Here is an 18,920-nt window from a genome sequence, read left to right as displayed (position 1 = left end):
GCATGTCTGTGAACAGACATTTTTGATGGATAACCCACAAAGTTGCTGTTCAGGTGCTTCTTGATTCACAAAGCTCATTTTTGCATGTGTTCTGCCATCTTGCATCTGAACCAACATTCCTTCAAACTTACAGTATGAATTCCACCTATCTGCTTGACCACCTTCTAACATTTGATCAAGAGCCATGACAAAGTCAGAAGCAGGGAAATTGCCCATGAAGAGACAGAGCCTAATAATTTACTCGTCCCGTCCCCGGATAACCACTGAGTTGAATGTACTAGGTCTTACAAACAATCCAGCAATCATGTCACACTTCTCAGTCTCATATTCCTAAGTATGTCTCCTCATGTATAGCACAGAGAAGGGATAAATGATCAACTCCGGATTGTCAGGGACAGGGCAAGAGGAACAAGTAGGGGGTCAATTATTCAGTAGTTTAAAACCCCTACTCAAGCCCAAGGCATCGCCTCACCCTACCCTCCTTCTCAGCATCTGTATGTTCCCTCCCTTGTGTGTGTGCTATCTAGTTGTGAAGGACAGTCCCCTAGGTCCCACTCACTCCTAACAAAACACAACTCATTTTTCCTTAGGTCTTCACTCATTCTAAATGCCCAGTTAACATCACTGGCAATTGAGGGTCTACATGAAGTCAACACTATCTAAGAAGAGGCTCCAAGGTCTTGTGCAAGCTCCTATCAGACCCACCCCCCAAAACACCTACACACACATACATTACTCAATATATGACCTAACTGAAATAGGGTTAAATATTAATTATAGCTGTGACCTATATGTGAAAGGAATGTAAAAAATCCAGATCTGGATGCTATATCCCTTCCTCATCAACACGCCCCCCCCCCACCCATTTTCACAGTAGTGGCTGCTGTTGCTATGACAACCTGTCCAGGAAGTTGGCCCACACTTCTTCCTTCAGGAGCAGGAAGTCAGGAGCCGTGTTTGTGTTGCCTTAGAAAAAACTTTAAGGCCTCCTCCCCCACCCCCACCCCATATCCGCTCCAGTATCCCTCCTCAACCCCATTTCTTAACTCCCTTCCCCACCCCCCACACCTACCTCCTCTAACTCATCCTTGGCATCCAAACTGGTTGAAAGTAGCAGCCTCCCCCCTCCTGGGGCTCCTGCTCCCGCTCCTCCTCCACCTCCCGCTGCTCCCGAAGCAGCTGCTGCTGCTGCCCCCTTTCCCTTCTGTAACTCCATGGCTGCAGCCGGGAGATGGGAAAAGGCCCGGGAGTGGATGGGTAGGAAGTCCTAGAAAAGGGAAATCTAGGGCTGACAAGGACTGGGGGGCAAGAGGGACAAGGGGGGGTGGGGAGGGGATAAGGGCCCCTGGCCTCTGCACTCGTCCCTCCTCTCCGAAAGGGCGCTCCTGTGCAGGAGGCGAAGGCAGGAGGGCCTCTAGATCGTGCCTCTGGACTGGCAGTGCTGAGGAAACGCCGTTAGCTCCTAAGTATGCAGGGCTAAGGGTCTGCACCCCTACGGGAAGTGTAGGAGAGGCTTCTGTCCCTAAAGAAGTGGAAAGGGAGCCCTTTCTGGCTTCTGACCCTAAGAGAAGCTGGGAAAACCTTAAGTTTCTACCTCAGGGGGTGGGGGGAAAAAGGAGTCCTGCCCCTGAAGTAGGGGATAGGAAACCTTCCTGGCTGATGCCCCAAGGACTGGGGAGCGAGGTTCCTTTGGTTCCGGCCCCCAGGGGGTGAGGGTGAGGCAGTAAGCGCTATAGGAGGACACGGACGACCAGCTTCTCCCTACACCACACAGAGGCGGCCATGGTGGAAGGGCGGGGGGTGGGAAGGCCAAGAGCGACCGCAGGGGAGGGGGAGGAATCGTGGAGGCCTGAGCCGGAAGTGAGCAGTCGCGGTCCCTGGCCTCCGCCAATAGCGGCTTCCGCGGTGGCTCTCAGTTTCGAAGGGGTAGGTCGACGTCGGCCCACAGGCCTTTACCCCGGCTGCCAATGGTATAGAGCAGAAGAGAAACCAGTCTGATGGACAGCCAGAGTGCCCAATAATATTCCTCTTCTGCTCTCGGAGGGCGGGACGGAACGACTTCCCGGAGGTGGGGCGGGAGTGACAGATCAGGAAGGAGAGAGGCTGCGCCTGCGTGCGTTGACGCGCGTGCGCGACGCTGGTCTCCACCCTCCTTTCCTCCCTCGTCCAGAAGCTAGGGTGGTATTGGAACCAGGGTACTGTTCGTCCCTAGGTGGCTCTGAGAAACCCGAATCCTAGTTATAAATTGACATAGCAGGGCCAAGGAACAGAACCCTAACCCTTAAGCAGTGTCAGAGCAAATGCCATTGGATGGTGTGCAGCCAGCTTCCGGAGCTAAGAGTATATATGACACAAGCTATTGGAAGCTTCCATGCAACTGCAGTTATCAGCCAGACACTGAGGGGAAAAAAAGCGCATGGACCCACTTTTGCACACCGCTCATTAGAATCGTGCACTGATTCATTATTAGAAAGGCTTCTGGAAGCTCTATTGTCCTACTTTATCTGTGTTCGTGTCAGCATTTGCCCCTAGCAATCTAGTGTGGAAGCTTGTTTTTGGCATTCTTTTCCCCTCCCATAATTCAGCCAGTAAAGGCTTTTTATTAGAAATGTTTCTGGAATTTGGTCTTCTCTGGCCTATATGTGTGTGTGTGTGTGTGCGTATATGCATATATATAGTATATCCTTAGGAATCACAGTGGATTCAAGCCCATTCAACATCCTGCCACTTGTCTAATCATACTAAACTACCCTCTCAGACACCTGAATTTCCCAAATCCTTAGTAGAAATTATGTGACTCACCCTACCTAATCAATATAGTTTCCCAAGACTTATTTTTAAAATTATTATAGTTTAAAAACCTGTAATAAAACTCATAACAATGCAAAGTAGAAGGAACCCTCTTTTTTCCCTGTCACCCCATCCAGTCTCACTTCTCTTGAGTCATCAATGTTACTAATTTGTTGTATATCTTTCTCTACTTTTTCAAAATACATAAACACAAAATACATATCCACAATTCTTTGGTTGTTTTCTTTTTTTAAAAAAACAAAAATAAAATTGTTTTACGATTTCTTTCTTCTTGCTCAATTAGTATTTCTATCCTGACCGTTGTTTTCTCCCAAATCAAAACATGGAAATTAACTTCATTCTGTCTAACAACCTCATAATATTCCCCTCCTCTCTTGTGGAGAAATTGAGCTCTTGCCTGATGCTGCTCCCACCTAGCTGATTTCCAGAACGAAGGACCTTCCATTTGTTAAAATCCACCCACTGTTGAAGGCAATTGAGGTTAAAAATAGCAAGGTGGTGTTTTTTTCCCCTCCCTTGGTAGAGGAAGTTATAGTTACCATTAATAAGAATCAAATAATAAGGTCCTAGAATCAAGAAAAAATGAAAAGATTCCCAGTGCTGCAGAAAGTTCCTCCATCACAGAAAGAGCATACAAATCAATGCCTAATAATCCTGAGAGACTTTTGGGTTTGACAATAAAGGAATCTCCCTACCTCAGAGAGAATGATGAATTACAGGGTTTGGGTAAAGACTAAAAAGGCATACTTATAAAATTTATAAAAACATAAAGCTGAGACTAGTAGCTAATAGACCAGATTGCCATATAGCACTGAAAATGTTATTAATGAGGTCAGAGATTGAACTAACAGAACACAAAGTTATTTAATAATGGAAAATGTGCTTACTTGTATGCCCAGGCCTAGGCTAGAAAGGATTTAAAACAAGGATAAATGTGAGTTCCTGAAATTAGTATTAAAAAATTAGTGAAGTGAGATAGGCAAAGATTTCTTTTTTAAAATATTTATTTATTTTTGGCTACACTGGGTCTTCATTGCTGTGCGTGGGCTTTCTCTAGTTGTGGAGAGTGGGGGCTTCAGTAGTTTCATCATGTGGACTTAGCTGTCCCAAGGCATGTGGAACCTTCCCAGACCAGGGATTGAACCTGTATCCCCTGTATTGGCAGGTGGATCTTAACCACTGGACCACCTAGGAAGTGTGCAAAGATGTCTTAATAGATACAAAAATCATAATGGAAGGATGGATGAACTAGACTTAATTAAAATTAAGATCTGTTGGACTTTCTTGGTCCAACTTCATGCCAACACAACATGGTGCAACTTGGTGCAATTAAACCTGTGCACCAAACTACTGAGCCTGTGCTCTAGAATTCATGTGCTACAACTGCTGAAGCCTCCACTCTTCACACCTAGAGAAAGCTCACTCACAGCAACAAAGACCCGGCACAGCCAAAACTAAATAAATAAATACATTTTTTTTAAAAATTAAGAACTGTCCATTAAAAGATGTCATTAAAAGGATAAAAGACGTCATTAAAAGGATAAAAGACAAGCCATGAACTGGGAGAAAATATTTTTAATGCACATATCTGATAAAAACTGTCAGCACAAGATGATATTAATAGGTAGGCAGGTAGATAGAGATATATAAAACACAGAAGACTCTCATTTGAAAAGTGGACAAAAGACGTAAGCTGGCATTTCACAAAGAAGGACATCCAAATGGTTAAAAACACATGAAAAGTTTGTTAATATCAAGTCATTAGGGCAATATTAATTAAAACTACAAAGTGATACTGGAAATTCTAGCCAGAGCAATTAGAAAAGAAAAAGAAACAAAAGATATCCAAATTGAAAAGGAAAAAATAGTATTATATCTATGCATAGATGAAATCCATAACCCCATATAGGGGAAACCCCCAAAGAATCCACAAGAAAGACCATAGAACTAATAAATGAATTCCGCAAACTTGTAGGGTACAAGAACAACATAAAAAGCCCCAGCTGTGTTTCTGTATAATAGCAGTGAATAATCTGAAAAGGACTTTAAGAAGGCAATTCTGGGAATTCCCTGGCTATTCAGTGGTTAGGACTCTGAGCTTTCACTGCTGGGTCCTGCAAGCCACATGGTGTGCCAGAAAAAAGAAAAGCAGCAATTCCATTTATAATATCTTCAAAAGAACAAAATACCTAGGAAAAAATGTAAACAAGGGAGTAAAAGACTTGCACACTGGAAACTACAAATTATTGCTGAAAGAAATTAAAGAAGATCTAAACAAATGGAAGAAAGCCTATGTCCATGGGTAAGAAGACAATATTGAAGTCACAAAGCAACTGACCTGCAGATTTAATGCAATCTCAATAAAAATTCCAAAGCTTCTCTTTGGTAGAAATGGAAAAATCAATCTACAAACTCACATGGAATTGCAAGGGGCTCTGAATAGCCAAAATAATCTTGAGAGAAAAAAAAAAGAACAAGGTCAAGGACTCATACTTCCCATTTTTAAAATGACTACAGTAAGCTATAGTAATAAAAACAGTGTTGTGTTGGCATGAAGATAGACATGTAGATCAAGAGAATAGAACTGAGAGCCCAGAAATAAAATAATAAATTTATAGCTAGTCAATTAAAATTTTTCTTTTGGTTGTGCTGGGTCTTCGCTGCTGTGAGCAGGCTTTCTCCAGCTGTGGTGGGCTGGGGCTGCTCTCTAGTTACGGTACGCGGGCTTCTCACTGCAGCGGCTTCTCTTTCTTGCAGAGCATGTTCTTTTGTTCCGAGGCATGTGGAATCTTCCCGGACCAGGGATAGAACCCGTGTCCCTGCATTGGCAGGTGGATTCTTATCTACTGTACCACTAGGGAAGTCCCAATCGCTAGTCAATTCTTGACAAAGGTGCCAAGTTCATACAATGGGGAAAGAACAGTCTCTTCAACAGACAATGATGGGACAACTGGATTTCCACAAGCAAAGAATGAAATTGGACCCCTACTTCACACCATTTGCAAAAATTATCTCAATGTATCTGAAATCTAAATATGAGAGCTAAAACTATAAATCTCTTAGAAGAAAACATAGGACAAAAGCTTCATGACACTGGATTTCAAAATGGATTCTGAGATATGATACCAAAAGCATGAACAACAAAACGAAAAAGAAATAAACTAGATATCATTAAAATTTAAAACTTTTGTACATCAAAGGATGTTATCCAGCAAGTTAAAAGACAACACATAGAAAGGGAGAAAATATTTGCAAGTCATCTGAGAGTTTAATATCCAGAATACATAAAGAATTCCTAAAACTCAAAAAAAAACAAAAAAAAACAAACCCAATTAGAAAATGGGCAGAAGACTCAAATAGATATTTTAGCAAAGAAGATATATAAATATAAGCACATGTACAGCTGGTCAATGTCATTAGTAATAAGGGAAATACAAATCAAATGTATGTTATAACATGGATGAACCTTATAAACAATATGCTGAATGAAATAATCCAGATAGGAAAGAGTAACTATTACATGATTCCACGTATATGAAATATCTAGAATAGACAAATTCATAAAAGTAGAAAGTAGATTAGAGGTTACCAGGAATAAGGGAGGTAGGAATAGGGAGTTATTCTTTAGTGGTTACAGATTCTCTTTTTGAGGTGATGAAAACATTTTGGGAATAATGGTGATGGTTATATAATGTCGTGAATGTAATTAATGACACTGACTTATACACTTAAAAATGGTTAAAACAGTAAATTTTGTGTTACATGTATGTTACCACAGTAAAAAAAAATAATCTTTAAAAACTACAATGAAAAAATAACCTTTGACAAAAATCATAGTAACAAAGATTTAAGCAAGAATATGAGAAACCCAAATTGAGGGACATTCTACAACATAACTGCTCTGTCCAAAATGTTAAGCCTGTTAGATCTAAGACTGAAGAACTTTTCTAGATAAAAAAATATCATGGATTAAAAAAATATACCATGGAGACATAAGAACTGTACATAATGTGTGATCCTGGACTGAAGAAAAATGTTTTCTATAATATGCATTACTGGGACAATTGGAAATTGGAAAAATTTGAATACATGCTTATAGACTAGATATATGCTTATAGACTAGATATATGCTTATAGACTAGATAGCAGTAAATTTCCTGATTTCAATCAATAAATAATAGTAAGAAATATCATATATATTTTTAATACACATGTAAAAACAATATATTAGTATGTATATTTATACCTATATATAATCCTAACCCTTTATGTTATAGACATACAGCATATATAGATAGGGAGAGAGGATGATAAAGAAAATGTAGTAAAATGTTAATCGGTAAATCTAGTTGAAGGGTGTATAGAAGTTCTTTGTACCTTTCTTGCAACATTTCTGTAATTAAAAATTACTTCAGATTTTTAAGGCTTCAAAAAGAAACTTATGAGATACCACTAAACACTTATGAGAATTAAAAGACTGACAATACCAAGTGTTGGTGAAGATGTTTAGTGATAAAAACTATCATACACTGCTGGATAGTGTGGAAATTAGACTAATTACTTTAGTAAACTCTTGAATAGTATTTACCAAAGTTAAACAATTGCCCGTCCCATGACATATTAATTCCACTCTAAGTTTACAGCCAAGAGAATTTACTGCATGTGTCCACAAAATGGCAAGTATAAGAATTTCCATAGTAGCACTGTTCATTACAGTAAAACAATCAGACACAATTGTAAACCAAAAACTACTCTTAAAAAATAGTTTTCTTTAAAAAACTAGAAACAATCCGAACGTCCATCAATAATAAAAAGGCTGTAAAAAGGAATATCTCTATATATCTTTATATTTCTATATGTTTTAAACCGGAGCTTCCCTGGTAACTCAGCTGGTGAAGAATCACCTACAATGTGGGAGACCTGGGTTCGATTCCTGGGTGGGAAAGATCCCCTGCAGGAGGGCATTGCAACCCACTCCAGTATTCTTGCTTGGAGAATCCCATGGATAGTGGGCTGCAGTCCATGGGATCGCAAATAGTTTGACATGACTGAGCGACTAAGAACAGTACAGCATATTTTAAACTGACACAACATTGTAAAACAACTATGCTTCAATTAGTTGAAGTATACAGTCTAGGGAATTCTCCAGGCCAGAATACTAGTGTGGGTAGCCTATCCCTTCTCTAGGGAGTCTTCCCAACCTAGGAATCAACCTGGGGTCTCCTGCATTGCAGGGGTATTCTTTACCAACTGAGCTATCAGGGAAGCTCATACTTCAATTAAAAAAAGAAAAATAATAGAAAGGATAAATAATTATAGATACATTAATACAATGGAATGATATATAGTGGTAAAAAAGAACAAACTCTCACAACATTATTGGATGCATTTCACAGACATAATGTTGACTGAAAGAATCCCAACCCAGCACCAAAAAGAAATGATGCATTAAGCCATGAAAAAACATGGAAGAACCCTCAATGCACATTGCTTAGTGAAAGAAGTCAATCTGAAAAAGGCTATATACTGTATGATCCAACTTTATGACATTCCAAAAAAGGCAAAACTGTGTGGAGAGCAAAAAGATCTGGTTGCCAGGGGGTGGATGATGGGCGCAAGGATGAATGAGGAGAGCACAGAGAATTTTTAGGGCAGTGAAAATACTCTGTATGATATTATAATGATGGATACACGTCATTATACATTTGTCCAAACCTGTAGAATGTACAATACCAAGGTAAACACTGAGGTAACCTAGTGAGTCTGGATATGATAATGTGTCAGTGTAGGTTCATCGGTTGTAACAAGTGTACCCATCTGGTGGGGGATGTGGGTAATGGAGGAGGCTATGCATATGTGGGGGCAAAGGGTATGTGGGAAATCTCTGTACCTGGCCCTCAGTTTTGGTGGGACTTTAAATTGCTTTTTATAAAGTCTTACAAAAAACAAGAAAGAATCTAGACTTAGTAAGTACACTAAGTATATATTGTGCCATTTCATGTATATGAAGTTCAAGAATACTTAGTCATCTATGCCAGTAGAAATAAGAATAATGACTAACTCTGAGGAGGCGAGGGTTGGAGGAGGTATTGATTGGGAAGGGAAATGACGGAGACTTCTGAGATACCAGGAGCAATCAGATCTTTATTTGGGTGATGGTTATATGGTTTATTTGGGTGATAGCATGCATGTGTATGCATGCGTGTTAGGTTGTTTCAGTCATGTCTGACTCTTAGCCACCCTGTGGACCTTAGCCTGCCAGGCTCTTCTGTCCATGGGATTATCCAGGCAAGAATACTGGAGTGGATTGCCACACTCTCCTCCAGGGGATCTTCCTAATCCAGGGATCTAACCCACGTCTCTTATATCTCCTGCATTGACAGGCAGGTTTTTTGTTTGTTTTTAATCACTGAGCCACCTGGGAAGCCTGGGTGATAGCATACATATGTAAAAATTGATTGAACTGTATATTTTACTATGTATATATGCTTTACCTCAATTTTTTTAAATGCGGCAAATGAAACAAAATTGAGACACCACTTTTCATCTGTCAGGTTGGCAAAAATCCCAAAATTGGAAATCCCAAATTTTCCAAAGTTTTAGGGAATTAGGCATACTCATGTTTGGTTGTTGGACGTACGTGTTGGTAAACTTTATATGGGGACAATTTGAAACAGATATAACAACTACAAACATGTATACTCTTTGACTCAGGAATCTCACTTCTAGGAGTTTACCTTGCAGATATACTGCATGCAACATGACAAAGATATGAGAGTACACATTTGGTAGGCGAATCAGATTCAACATTATTACGTTGCATAAAACAGCAAAATATTTGACTTCCGGGGTTGTCCAGTGGTTAAGAATCTACCTGTCAATGCAGGGATCACCAGTTTGATCCCTGGTCTGGGAAGATTCCACATGCCACAGGGCAACTAACTAAGCCCGTGCACTTCAACTACTGGAGCCTGCATGATCGAGAGTTGGTACTCCACAAAAAGAGACGCCTCTGCGATGAGAAGCCCATGCACCGCAATTAGAGAGTGGCCCCTGGTTGCCACAACTAGAGAAAGCCTGCACACAGCAACAAAGACCCAGTGCAGCCAAAATAAGTAAATAAACAAAATAGACTTCAAAAAAGAGCAAAATATTGAAAACACGTCAGTGTTTATCAACTAGGTTAATAGATTATGACATAAACACAAAAATTAATACTATGCAGCTCAAAAAGAATAAAGAAGCTATTTCCAGGTGGGATAGGGTGGGAGGTGGCAAGGAGGACATAAGTATACCTATGGCTGGTTCATGGTGATGTATGGTGAAAACAACAAAATATTGTAAAGCAATTATCCTTCAATTTAAATAAATAAATTTTAAAAAAGAAACTATTTCCAAGTTGAATGAAAAGAGTTCAAAGATATGTTATTAAGTGAGCTAAGCAAGATGCTACCATTTGTGTAAGAAAGGGAAAACATAATATATATTTGTGTGTGCTCATGCTCACATAAAGAAACTTGGTAAGAACAAAAAAAAGTTAATAAAAGTGCTTACTTATATTTACATGGATATAGATGACAATGGGGCAGATGCAAGAGAATTTTTTTCACAGTGTATCTTTATATACACATTTTGTTTTTCAGCTGGGTAATTGCTGACTTTATTTTTTTTTCATTTATTTTTATTAGTTGGAGGCTAATTACTTTACTATATTGTAGTGGTTTTTGCCATACATTGACATGAATCAGCCATGGATTTACATGAAAAATATGGAACGCTTCACGAATTTGCGTGTCATCCTTGCGCAGGGGCCATGCTAATCTTCTCTGTATCGTTCCAATTTTAGTATATGTGCTGCTGAAGTGAGCACAATTGCTGACTTTAAAATTCAACTAGTTTAACTTAAAAGAGGCTATAAGGGGCTTCCCTGGTGGCAAAGAATCTGCCTGCCAGTGCAGGAAATGCAGGTTCTATCCTTGGGTTGGGAAAATCTCCTGGAGAAAAAAATGGCAACACACTCCAGTATTCTTGCCTGGGAAATCCCATGGACAGAGGAGCCTGGCAAGCTACATACAGTCCATGGGGTTGCAAACAGTTGGGCACAACTTAGTGACTAAACAACAACAACCATATGCGCTAGCAATTCTGCTTCTGGATATTGAGATGAAGGAAATGAAAACATTAAGTTGAAAAGACATATGTATCCCCACGTGCACTGCAGCACTATTTAAAATTGCCAAGATATGGAAACAACCCAAGTTTCCGTTAACTTAATGGATAAAGAAAATGTGGTATGTATATTCAATGGAATATTATTTGGTCATGAAAAAGAATGTAATCTTGCTATTTAAGACAACATGGGACTTCCCTGGTGGCAGAGGGGATAAGAATCCACCTGTCAACGCAGGGGACACAGGCTTGATCCCTAGTCTGGGAAGGTTCCACATGGTGTGGAGCAACTAAGCCTGTGACCACAGTGACTAAACCCTGCATGCTCCAGGGCCCAAGAGCCACAACTAATGAACCCTTGTGCTGCAACTGCTGAAGCTTGTGTAGCTAGAGCCCTGCTCTGCAACAAAAAATAAGCCTGCTCTCTGCAACTAGAGAAAGCCTGCACGCAGCAACGAAGACCCAGTGCAGCCAAAAAAAAAAAAAAAAAAAGACAACATGGATGGACCTTCAGGACATTTTGCTAAGTTAAATAAATCAGAGAAAGACAAATACCGCACAATCTCACTTATATGTGAACTCTAAAACAAACAATAACAATTACAAAAATTTAACTCATAGATATAGAGAACAAACTGGTAGTTGCCAGTGGTGGGAGTGGAGTGGCAAAATGGCCAAAAGGTACAAACTTACAGTTATAAAATAAATAAGTAATGGATATGTAATGCATAGCAGGGTGACTATAGTAAATGATACTGTAGTGTCTATCTGAAAGTTGCTGAGAGAGTAGATCTTAAAAGTTCTCACAAGAAAAAAGACTGGCTCTGTATGGTGATGGATGTTAACTAGACTTACTGTGGTGATTATTTTGCAATGTACACAAATATTGAATCCTTATGTTCTATACCTGAAGCTAATATAATATATTGATTATATCTCAGGAAGTGGCGAGGCTCTGTGACCCCCTGGGAACTGGATCCTGGCAAATTTTAGAGGTGATGTGTGAGTGTGTGTGTTAGTCCCTTAGTCGTGTTTGACTCTTTGTGACCGAATGGACTGTAGCCCACCAGGTTCCTCTGGCTGCTCTGTCCATGGAATTCTTCAGGCAAGAATACTGGAGTGGGTTGCCATTTCTTTCTCCAGGGGTGATGTAGGGAAGGTGATATAAGCTGGATATAGAAGAGGTAGACTTTTTTTTTAGATTCATTTACTTATTTGGCTGTGCTGGGTCTTTGCTGCGGTACATTGCAGTGGCTTCTCTGGCTGCAGAGCATGGGCTCTAGGCACATGAGCTCAGTAGTTTTGATACACAGATTTTAATTGCTCTGCGACATGTGGGATCTTTGTGGATCAGAGATCAAACCCATGTCTCCTGCATTGGCAGGCAGACTCCAAACCACTAGACCACTAGGGAAGCCCAAAGAGGGAGATTCCATATGGAGCTCAGGCTTCAGAGCTACTCACTTTCACTGATTGCTCCCAAGGCCCTGGAAGAGGGTCTAGCAATGTGCTCACAAGTGTTTGTAAAATTGGCAAAAGGGAGATATTTTAACTATAATTTGCTAAGACCACTCTTTCACTCTGGCCCCTCTACAAGCTTCCCCTTTTGTTGTATAGTATGAAAGTGGCCATAGCCTTGACCAGACGGACCTTTGTTGGCAAAGTAATGTCTCTGCTTTTTAATATGCTATCTAGGGAGCTGGTGATGGACAGGGAGGCCTGGCGTGCTGCGTTTCATGGCGTTGTAAAGAGTCGGACACAACTGAGCAACTGAACTGAACTGAACTGATGAAAGTGGCCATAGGCATTTTGATGATCTGGCTAAGGTGAGGTTGAGTTGGCACTACATTTTATTGGAGTTCAGTTGTATATATTGACATAGTTTGAAGTCACTTTCATACACAGTTATTGAGAATCATTTCCATGTAGGAATAGCTTTCAGGAGGAGTCTACCATGGTCTAAGCAGGCTCATCCAACATGATAACAGGAACAGGGCCAGAGGCTATACAAACACAGCATGTGAACATATCCTTTATGCTGAGCACTGGAAGCACATGGTTAGCAGAGGAGAAACAAGATTTGAAATATACAGAGCCAGAAAATAGTCTATGGAAAATCCTTCCAATCATCAGATATATAAAACTGTAAAGGGAGAATTCAGCTTTCATTGATAACTAGTCAAGACAGAAGCTCTCTCCTATCGGGAATATATTCAGTTATCTAACATGCACTATATGAACTAGATCAGAAAAAGACAAATATCATATGATATTGTATATATGTGGAATCTAAAATATGACACAAATGAACATATCCATGAAACAGAAACAGACTCACAGACATAGGAAAAAAAAACGGTTACCAAAGGGAACAGGGAGTGAGGGAGGGATAAATTAGGAGTTTGGGTTAGCAGATGCAAGCTGCTGCTGCTGCTAAGTTGCTTCAGTCGTGTCCAACTCTGTGCGACCCCATAGATGGCAGCCCGCTAGGCTCCTCTGTCCCTTGGGATTCTCCAGGCAAGAACACTGGAGTGGGTTGCCACTTCCTTCTCCAAAATACAAGCTACTATATATAAAACAAACAACACGGTTCTATTGTGTGGCACAGGGAATCACATTCAATGTCTTGTAATAAACAATAATGGAGGGACTTCCCTGGGTGTCCTGTGGTTAAGAATCCACCTTACAATTCAGGGGATGCTGGTTTGTTCCCTGGTCAGGGAACTAAGATTCCACATCCTTCGGAGCAACTAAACCTGTGCCCTGTAACTACTGAGCCTGGGCGCCAGAACTAGATAGCGTGTGTGTGTGTGTGTGTGTGTGTGTGTGCCGCAACAAAAGATCCCATAGGACGCAACTAAGACTCAATGAAGCCAAATAAATAAATAAATAATAAATGGAAGAGAAAAAAGATAGCTATTTTTCTGGATTTTGGTATGTCTGGATGTTTGTCAGCTTTTGGAAATTTAAAATTTGTAAAATTTTTAATTTGTAACTTTATCTTCACATTCTAATTAAATATTTCATTGCCAATTTTGTATTGTCTTTCTTAAAGAGGATCCACCAAATTGTATAAGTTTCCAGACCCACAAAACTTTGGATCCATCCTGGCTGGTGGCTGGCTGGAGAGGGAATTTGAGGACGGTGAGCCTGTCTAATGAGTTTTTAGGTAGGAATATTGTGCTATCACATGGCTCACAGCCTTGTCTAACTCAGTGAAACTATGAGCCATGCCAGGTAGGGCCACCCAAGATGGATGGGTCATGGTGGAGAATTCTGACAGAAAGTGGTCCACCAGAGAAGGCTAACCACCTCAGTATTCTTGCCCTGAGAACCCCATGAACAGTATGAAAAGGCAAAAAGATATGACACTGAAAGATGAACTCCCCAGGTCAGTAGATGTCTGATACGCTACTGGAGAAGAGTGGAGAAATACCTCCAGAAAGAATGAAGAGGCTGAGTCAAAGCAAAAATGACACTCAGCTGTGGATGTGACTGGTGATGGAAGTAAAGTCCAGTGCTATAAAAAATAACATTGTGTAGGAACCTGGAATGTTAGGTCCATGAATCAAGGTAAATTAGAAGTGGTCAAATAGGAGATGGCAAGAGTGAACATCGACATTTTAGGAATCAGTGAACTAAAATGGACTGGATGGGCAAATTTAATTCAGATGATCACTACATCTACTACTGTGGGCAAGAATCCTCTAGAAGAAATGGAGTAGCCCTCACTGTCAACAAAAGAGTCTGAAATGTAGTACTTGGGTGCAATCTCAAAAATGACAGAATGATCTCTGTTCATTTCCAAGGCAAACCATTCAATATCACAGTAATCCAAGTCTATGCCCCAACCACTAATGTAAAAGAAGCTGAAGTCAAACAGTTCTATGAAGACCTACAAGATCTTCTAGAACTAACAACAAAAAAAGATGACTTTTTCATCATAGGGGACTGAAATGCAAAAGTAGGAAGTCAGGAGATATCTGGAGTAACAGGCAAGTTTGGCCTTGGAATACAAAATGAAGCAGGGCAAAAGCTAACAGAGTTTTGCCTAGGGAATGCACTGGTCATAGCAAACACCCTCTCCCAACAACACAAGAGCAGACTCTACACATGGACATCACCAGATGGTCAATACCGAAATCGGACTAATTATATTCTTTGCAGCCGAAGATGGATAAGCTCTGTACAGTCAGCAAAAACAAGACCAGGAGCTGACTGTGGCTCATATCATGAACTCCTTATTGCAAAATTCAGACTTATATTGAAGAAAGCAGGGAAAGCCACTAGATCATTCAGGTATGATCTAAATCAAATCCCTTACAATTGTACAGTGGAAGTGACAACTAGATTCAAGGAATCAGGTCTGATAGAGTGCCTGAAGAACTATGGATGGAAGTTTGTAACATTGTACAGGAGGCAGTAGTCAAGACCATCCCCAAGAAAAAGAAATGCAAAAAGGCAAAATGGTTGTCTGATGAGGCCTTACAAATAGCTGAGAAAAGAAGAGAAGCAAAAGGCAAAGGAGAAAAGGAAAGATATATCCATCTGAATGCAGAGTTCCAAAGAATAGCAAGGAGAGATAAGAAAGCCTTCCTTAATGATCAATGCAAAGAAATAGGGGAAAACAATAGAATGGGAAAGACTAAAGACCTCTTTGGAGAAGGTAATGGCAACTCACTCCGGTACTCTTGCCTGGAGAATCCCATGGATGGAGGAGCCTGATAGGCTTTGGTTCATTAGGTCACTAAGAGTCAGACAGGACTGAGTGTCTTCACTTTCACGTATTGGAGAAGGAAATGGCAACCCACTCCAGTGTTCTTGCCTGGAGAATCCCAGGGACTGGGGAGCCTGGTGGGCTGCAGTCTATAGGGTTGCACAGAGTTGGACACGATTGAAGCGACTTAGCAGCAGCAGAGACCTCTTTAAGAAAATTAGAGATACCAAGGGAACATTTCTTGCAAAGATGGACACAATAAAAGACAGAAATGGAATGGACCTAACAAAAGCAGAAGATATTAAGAAGAGGTGGCAAGAATACACAGAAGAACTATACAACAAAGATCTTCATGACCCATATAACCATGATGGTGTGATCACTCACCTAGAGCCAGACAGCCTGGAGTGCAAAGTCAAGTGGGCCTTAGGAAGCATCTTTACGGAAGAAGCTAGTGGAGATGATGAAATTACAGCTGAGTTATTTCAAATCCTAAAAGATGCTGTTAAAGCACTGCACTCAATGTGCCAGCAAATTTGAAAACTCAGCAGTGGCCACAGGACTGGAAAAGATCAGTTTTCATTCCAACGCCAAAGAATGTTCAAACTACAGTACAATTGCATTCATCTCACACTTTAGCAAAGTAATACTCAAAATCCTCCAAACCAGGCTTCAATAGTACATGAACCGAGAACTTCCAGATGTCCAAGCTGGATTTAGGAAAGGCAGAGGAATAAGAGATCAATATCCGTTTGATCATAGAAAAAGCAAGAGAATTTCAGGAAAACATCTGCTTCATTGACTATGCTAAAGCCTTTGACTGTGTGAATCACAACAAACTGTGGAAAATTCTTCGAGAGATGGGAATACCAGACCACTTTACCTGCCTCCTGAGAAATCTGTTTGCAGGTCAGGAAGCAACAGTTAGAACCGGACATAGAACAATGGACTGGTTCCAAATTGGGAAAGGAGTACAACAAGGCTGTATATTGTTACCCTGTTTATTTAACTTATATGCACAGTACATCATGTGGAATGCTGGGCTGGATGAGCACAAGCTGGGATCAGGTTGCCAGGGGAAATATCAATAACCTCAGATATGATACCACTCTGATGGCAGAAAGCAAAGAGGAACTAAAGAACCTCTTGATGAAAGTGAAAGAGGAGAGGGAAAAAGCTGGCTTAAAACTCAACATTTAAAAAACTAAGATCATGGCATCCAGTTCCACCACTTCATGGCCAACAGATGGGGAAACAGTGGAAACAGTAAGAGACTATTTTCTTGGGCTCCAAAATCACTGCAGATGGTGACTGCAGCCATGAAATTAAGAGATGCTTGCTCCTTGGAAGAAAATCTATGACCAACTTAGACAGCACAATAAAAAGCAGAGACATTACTTTGCCAACAAAGGTCCATCTAGTCAAAGCTATGGTTTTTCCAGTGGTCATATATAGACGTGAGAGTTGGACCATAAAGAAAGCTGAGCGCCGAAGAACTGATGCTTTTGAACTACGGTGTTGGAGAATACTCTTGAGAGTCCCTTGGGCTGCAAAGAGATCAAACCGGTCTATCTTAAGGGAAATCAGTCCTGAATATTCATTGGAAAGACTGATGCTGAAGTTGAAGCTCCAGTATTTTGGTCACCTGATGCGAAGAACTAACTGGAAAAGACCCTGATGCTGGGAAAGACTGAAGGCAGGAGGAGAAGGGGACTACAGAAGATGAGATGGTTGGATGGCATCACTGACAACAGACATGAGTTTGAGCAAGCTCCAGGAGTTGGTGATGGACAGGGAAGCCTGGGTTGCTGCAATCCATGGGGATCACAAAGAGTCGGATACAACTGAGCAACCGAACTGAACTGATTGTGCTCTCAGTGACATAACCCTCCTCCTCCTCATCATCTATATGGAATCTTTAGTAAAATAGGTATTTTTTATTTTGAAATTGAAAAAAGAACACAATATGAGAGACTTGGATTAACAGTAGCAACGTCAGAAAAACTGTGGAGGTCGGGGGAGAGAGGTATATGTGTGACCACAAGTTCCATAATAGCCCATCGTGTGACAGATGCTAGGAGGTGACAGTTTCCTGCTCTGTGCACTCCTTAGACTTCACCTGAGTGATTGTGCTCCAGACAGGTAGGTAGGCTGTCAAAAGGGCGTTGATGAACCAGAGTGAACACATAGGAGCTCACCCAGAATGGTACAGAGTTTAGAGTCAGATTTTAGAGAAATCTCTAAAGAAACTAGTGATGTTATATTGCTGAGACTCCAATGGAGAGGATGGAGGGGGAGGAAGAGGGGTTAGGATTAGGGGGTCAGGTTGTCCTTGGAAGAGAGAGGAGACTTTTACAGAGCTAGAAACGGCAGTGATAGGGCCAGCGGAAAAGGTAAGAGGCAGATTGGCCTTTCCATAAACACAAATGGAATTTATATTAAATATCCAACATCAAAGAATTTTTAATTCACACCGGAATGATGTTCATCAAATGCTAACAGTAACTATTCAATGGCCAAGTTTTAGTTTCTTCTCTGTACCTCTTTATAGAAGTGTGTCATTTCTAGAAAACAATAAAGTCACAAGTTTTTTGTTTGTTTGTTTTCTTGTTTTTGGCAGTGCTTGTGGGATCCTAGTTCCCCAATCGGGCATTGAACTAGGCTCTGAAGGTTAAAGTGCCAAGCCCTAACCACTGGACCACCAGGGAACTCCAATCACTACTTCTTTTTTTCTTTTTTTAAAGTCTCTATTAGATATATCTGGTCTCCAAAGTCTCTGTTCAGCTACTGGAATATCTCTATCCTTGCTTCTTCTCTAAACTGTCACACAAGCGGATTTATTAGCCAAGCTCATCCTGAGCTCACAATTTACATAAAAACTCAGCTCGAGGCTCAGAAAAACAAAGGACTCTTCATACAACAAGATGCGCTTTCCTTAGAAGGCAGTTGAAGGAGCATGAGCATGCTTCCTTGTCTGTAAACAAAAATTATTTCCTCAAAAGGAATTCTTATGATTGAAATATCTCCATCTTCTTATATCAGGAAGAATATTCTAATCACAGCTGTTCAAAAATAGAATGGTCTTAGTTCCAAGTCCCTGAAAGTTTTCCAGTAGAACATGAAAGATACACAGACTTTTTAAAAGGATTTCAGTCCCAGATAAGGAGTTGAAATGCATAACCTCTAGCTTATCTTGTAAGATTTTTAGATCTTACCTCTCATT

The 18,920-nt window shown here is 40.6% G+C and overlaps 1 protein-coding gene and 1 non-coding gene across 2 annotated transcripts in view; both read right to left on the bottom strand.

Annotated features, from left to right (window-relative positions):
* Window positions 1-1,887, bottom strand: part of INTS3 (integrator complex subunit 3) — a 38,362-nt gene extending 36,475 nt beyond the window's left edge. The window contains exons 1-2 of the mRNA XM_070467369.1: window positions 1,595-1,887; window positions 1,073-1,267 (exon numbers count right to left, since the gene is read on the bottom strand). Coding sequence (XP_070323470.1) covers window positions 1,073-1,216 — 144 coding nt within the window. The 5' untranslated portion in view covers window positions 1,217-1,267; window positions 1,595-1,887. The remainder of the gene's footprint in view (window positions 1-1,072; window positions 1,268-1,594) is intronic.
* An 8,687-nt stretch (window positions 1,888-10,574) lies between these two features.
* LOC139035410 (U6 spliceosomal RNA) lies at window positions 10,575-10,681 on the bottom strand. Its single transcript, XR_011488057.1, has one exon. It is a non-coding gene; the product is annotated as a U6 spliceosomal RNA (small nuclear RNA).
* Window positions 10,682-18,920: the final 8,239 nt, after the last annotated feature.

The sequence above is a fragment of the Odocoileus virginianus genome, chromosome 5, assembly GCF_023699985.2.
Source record: "Odocoileus virginianus isolate 20LAN1187 ecotype Illinois chromosome 5, Ovbor_1.2, whole genome shotgun sequence".
Classification (NCBI taxonomy): domain Eukaryota; kingdom Metazoa; phylum Chordata; class Mammalia; order Artiodactyla; family Cervidae; genus Odocoileus; species Odocoileus virginianus.
This window is presented reverse-complemented; position numbering and strand designations above follow the sequence as displayed.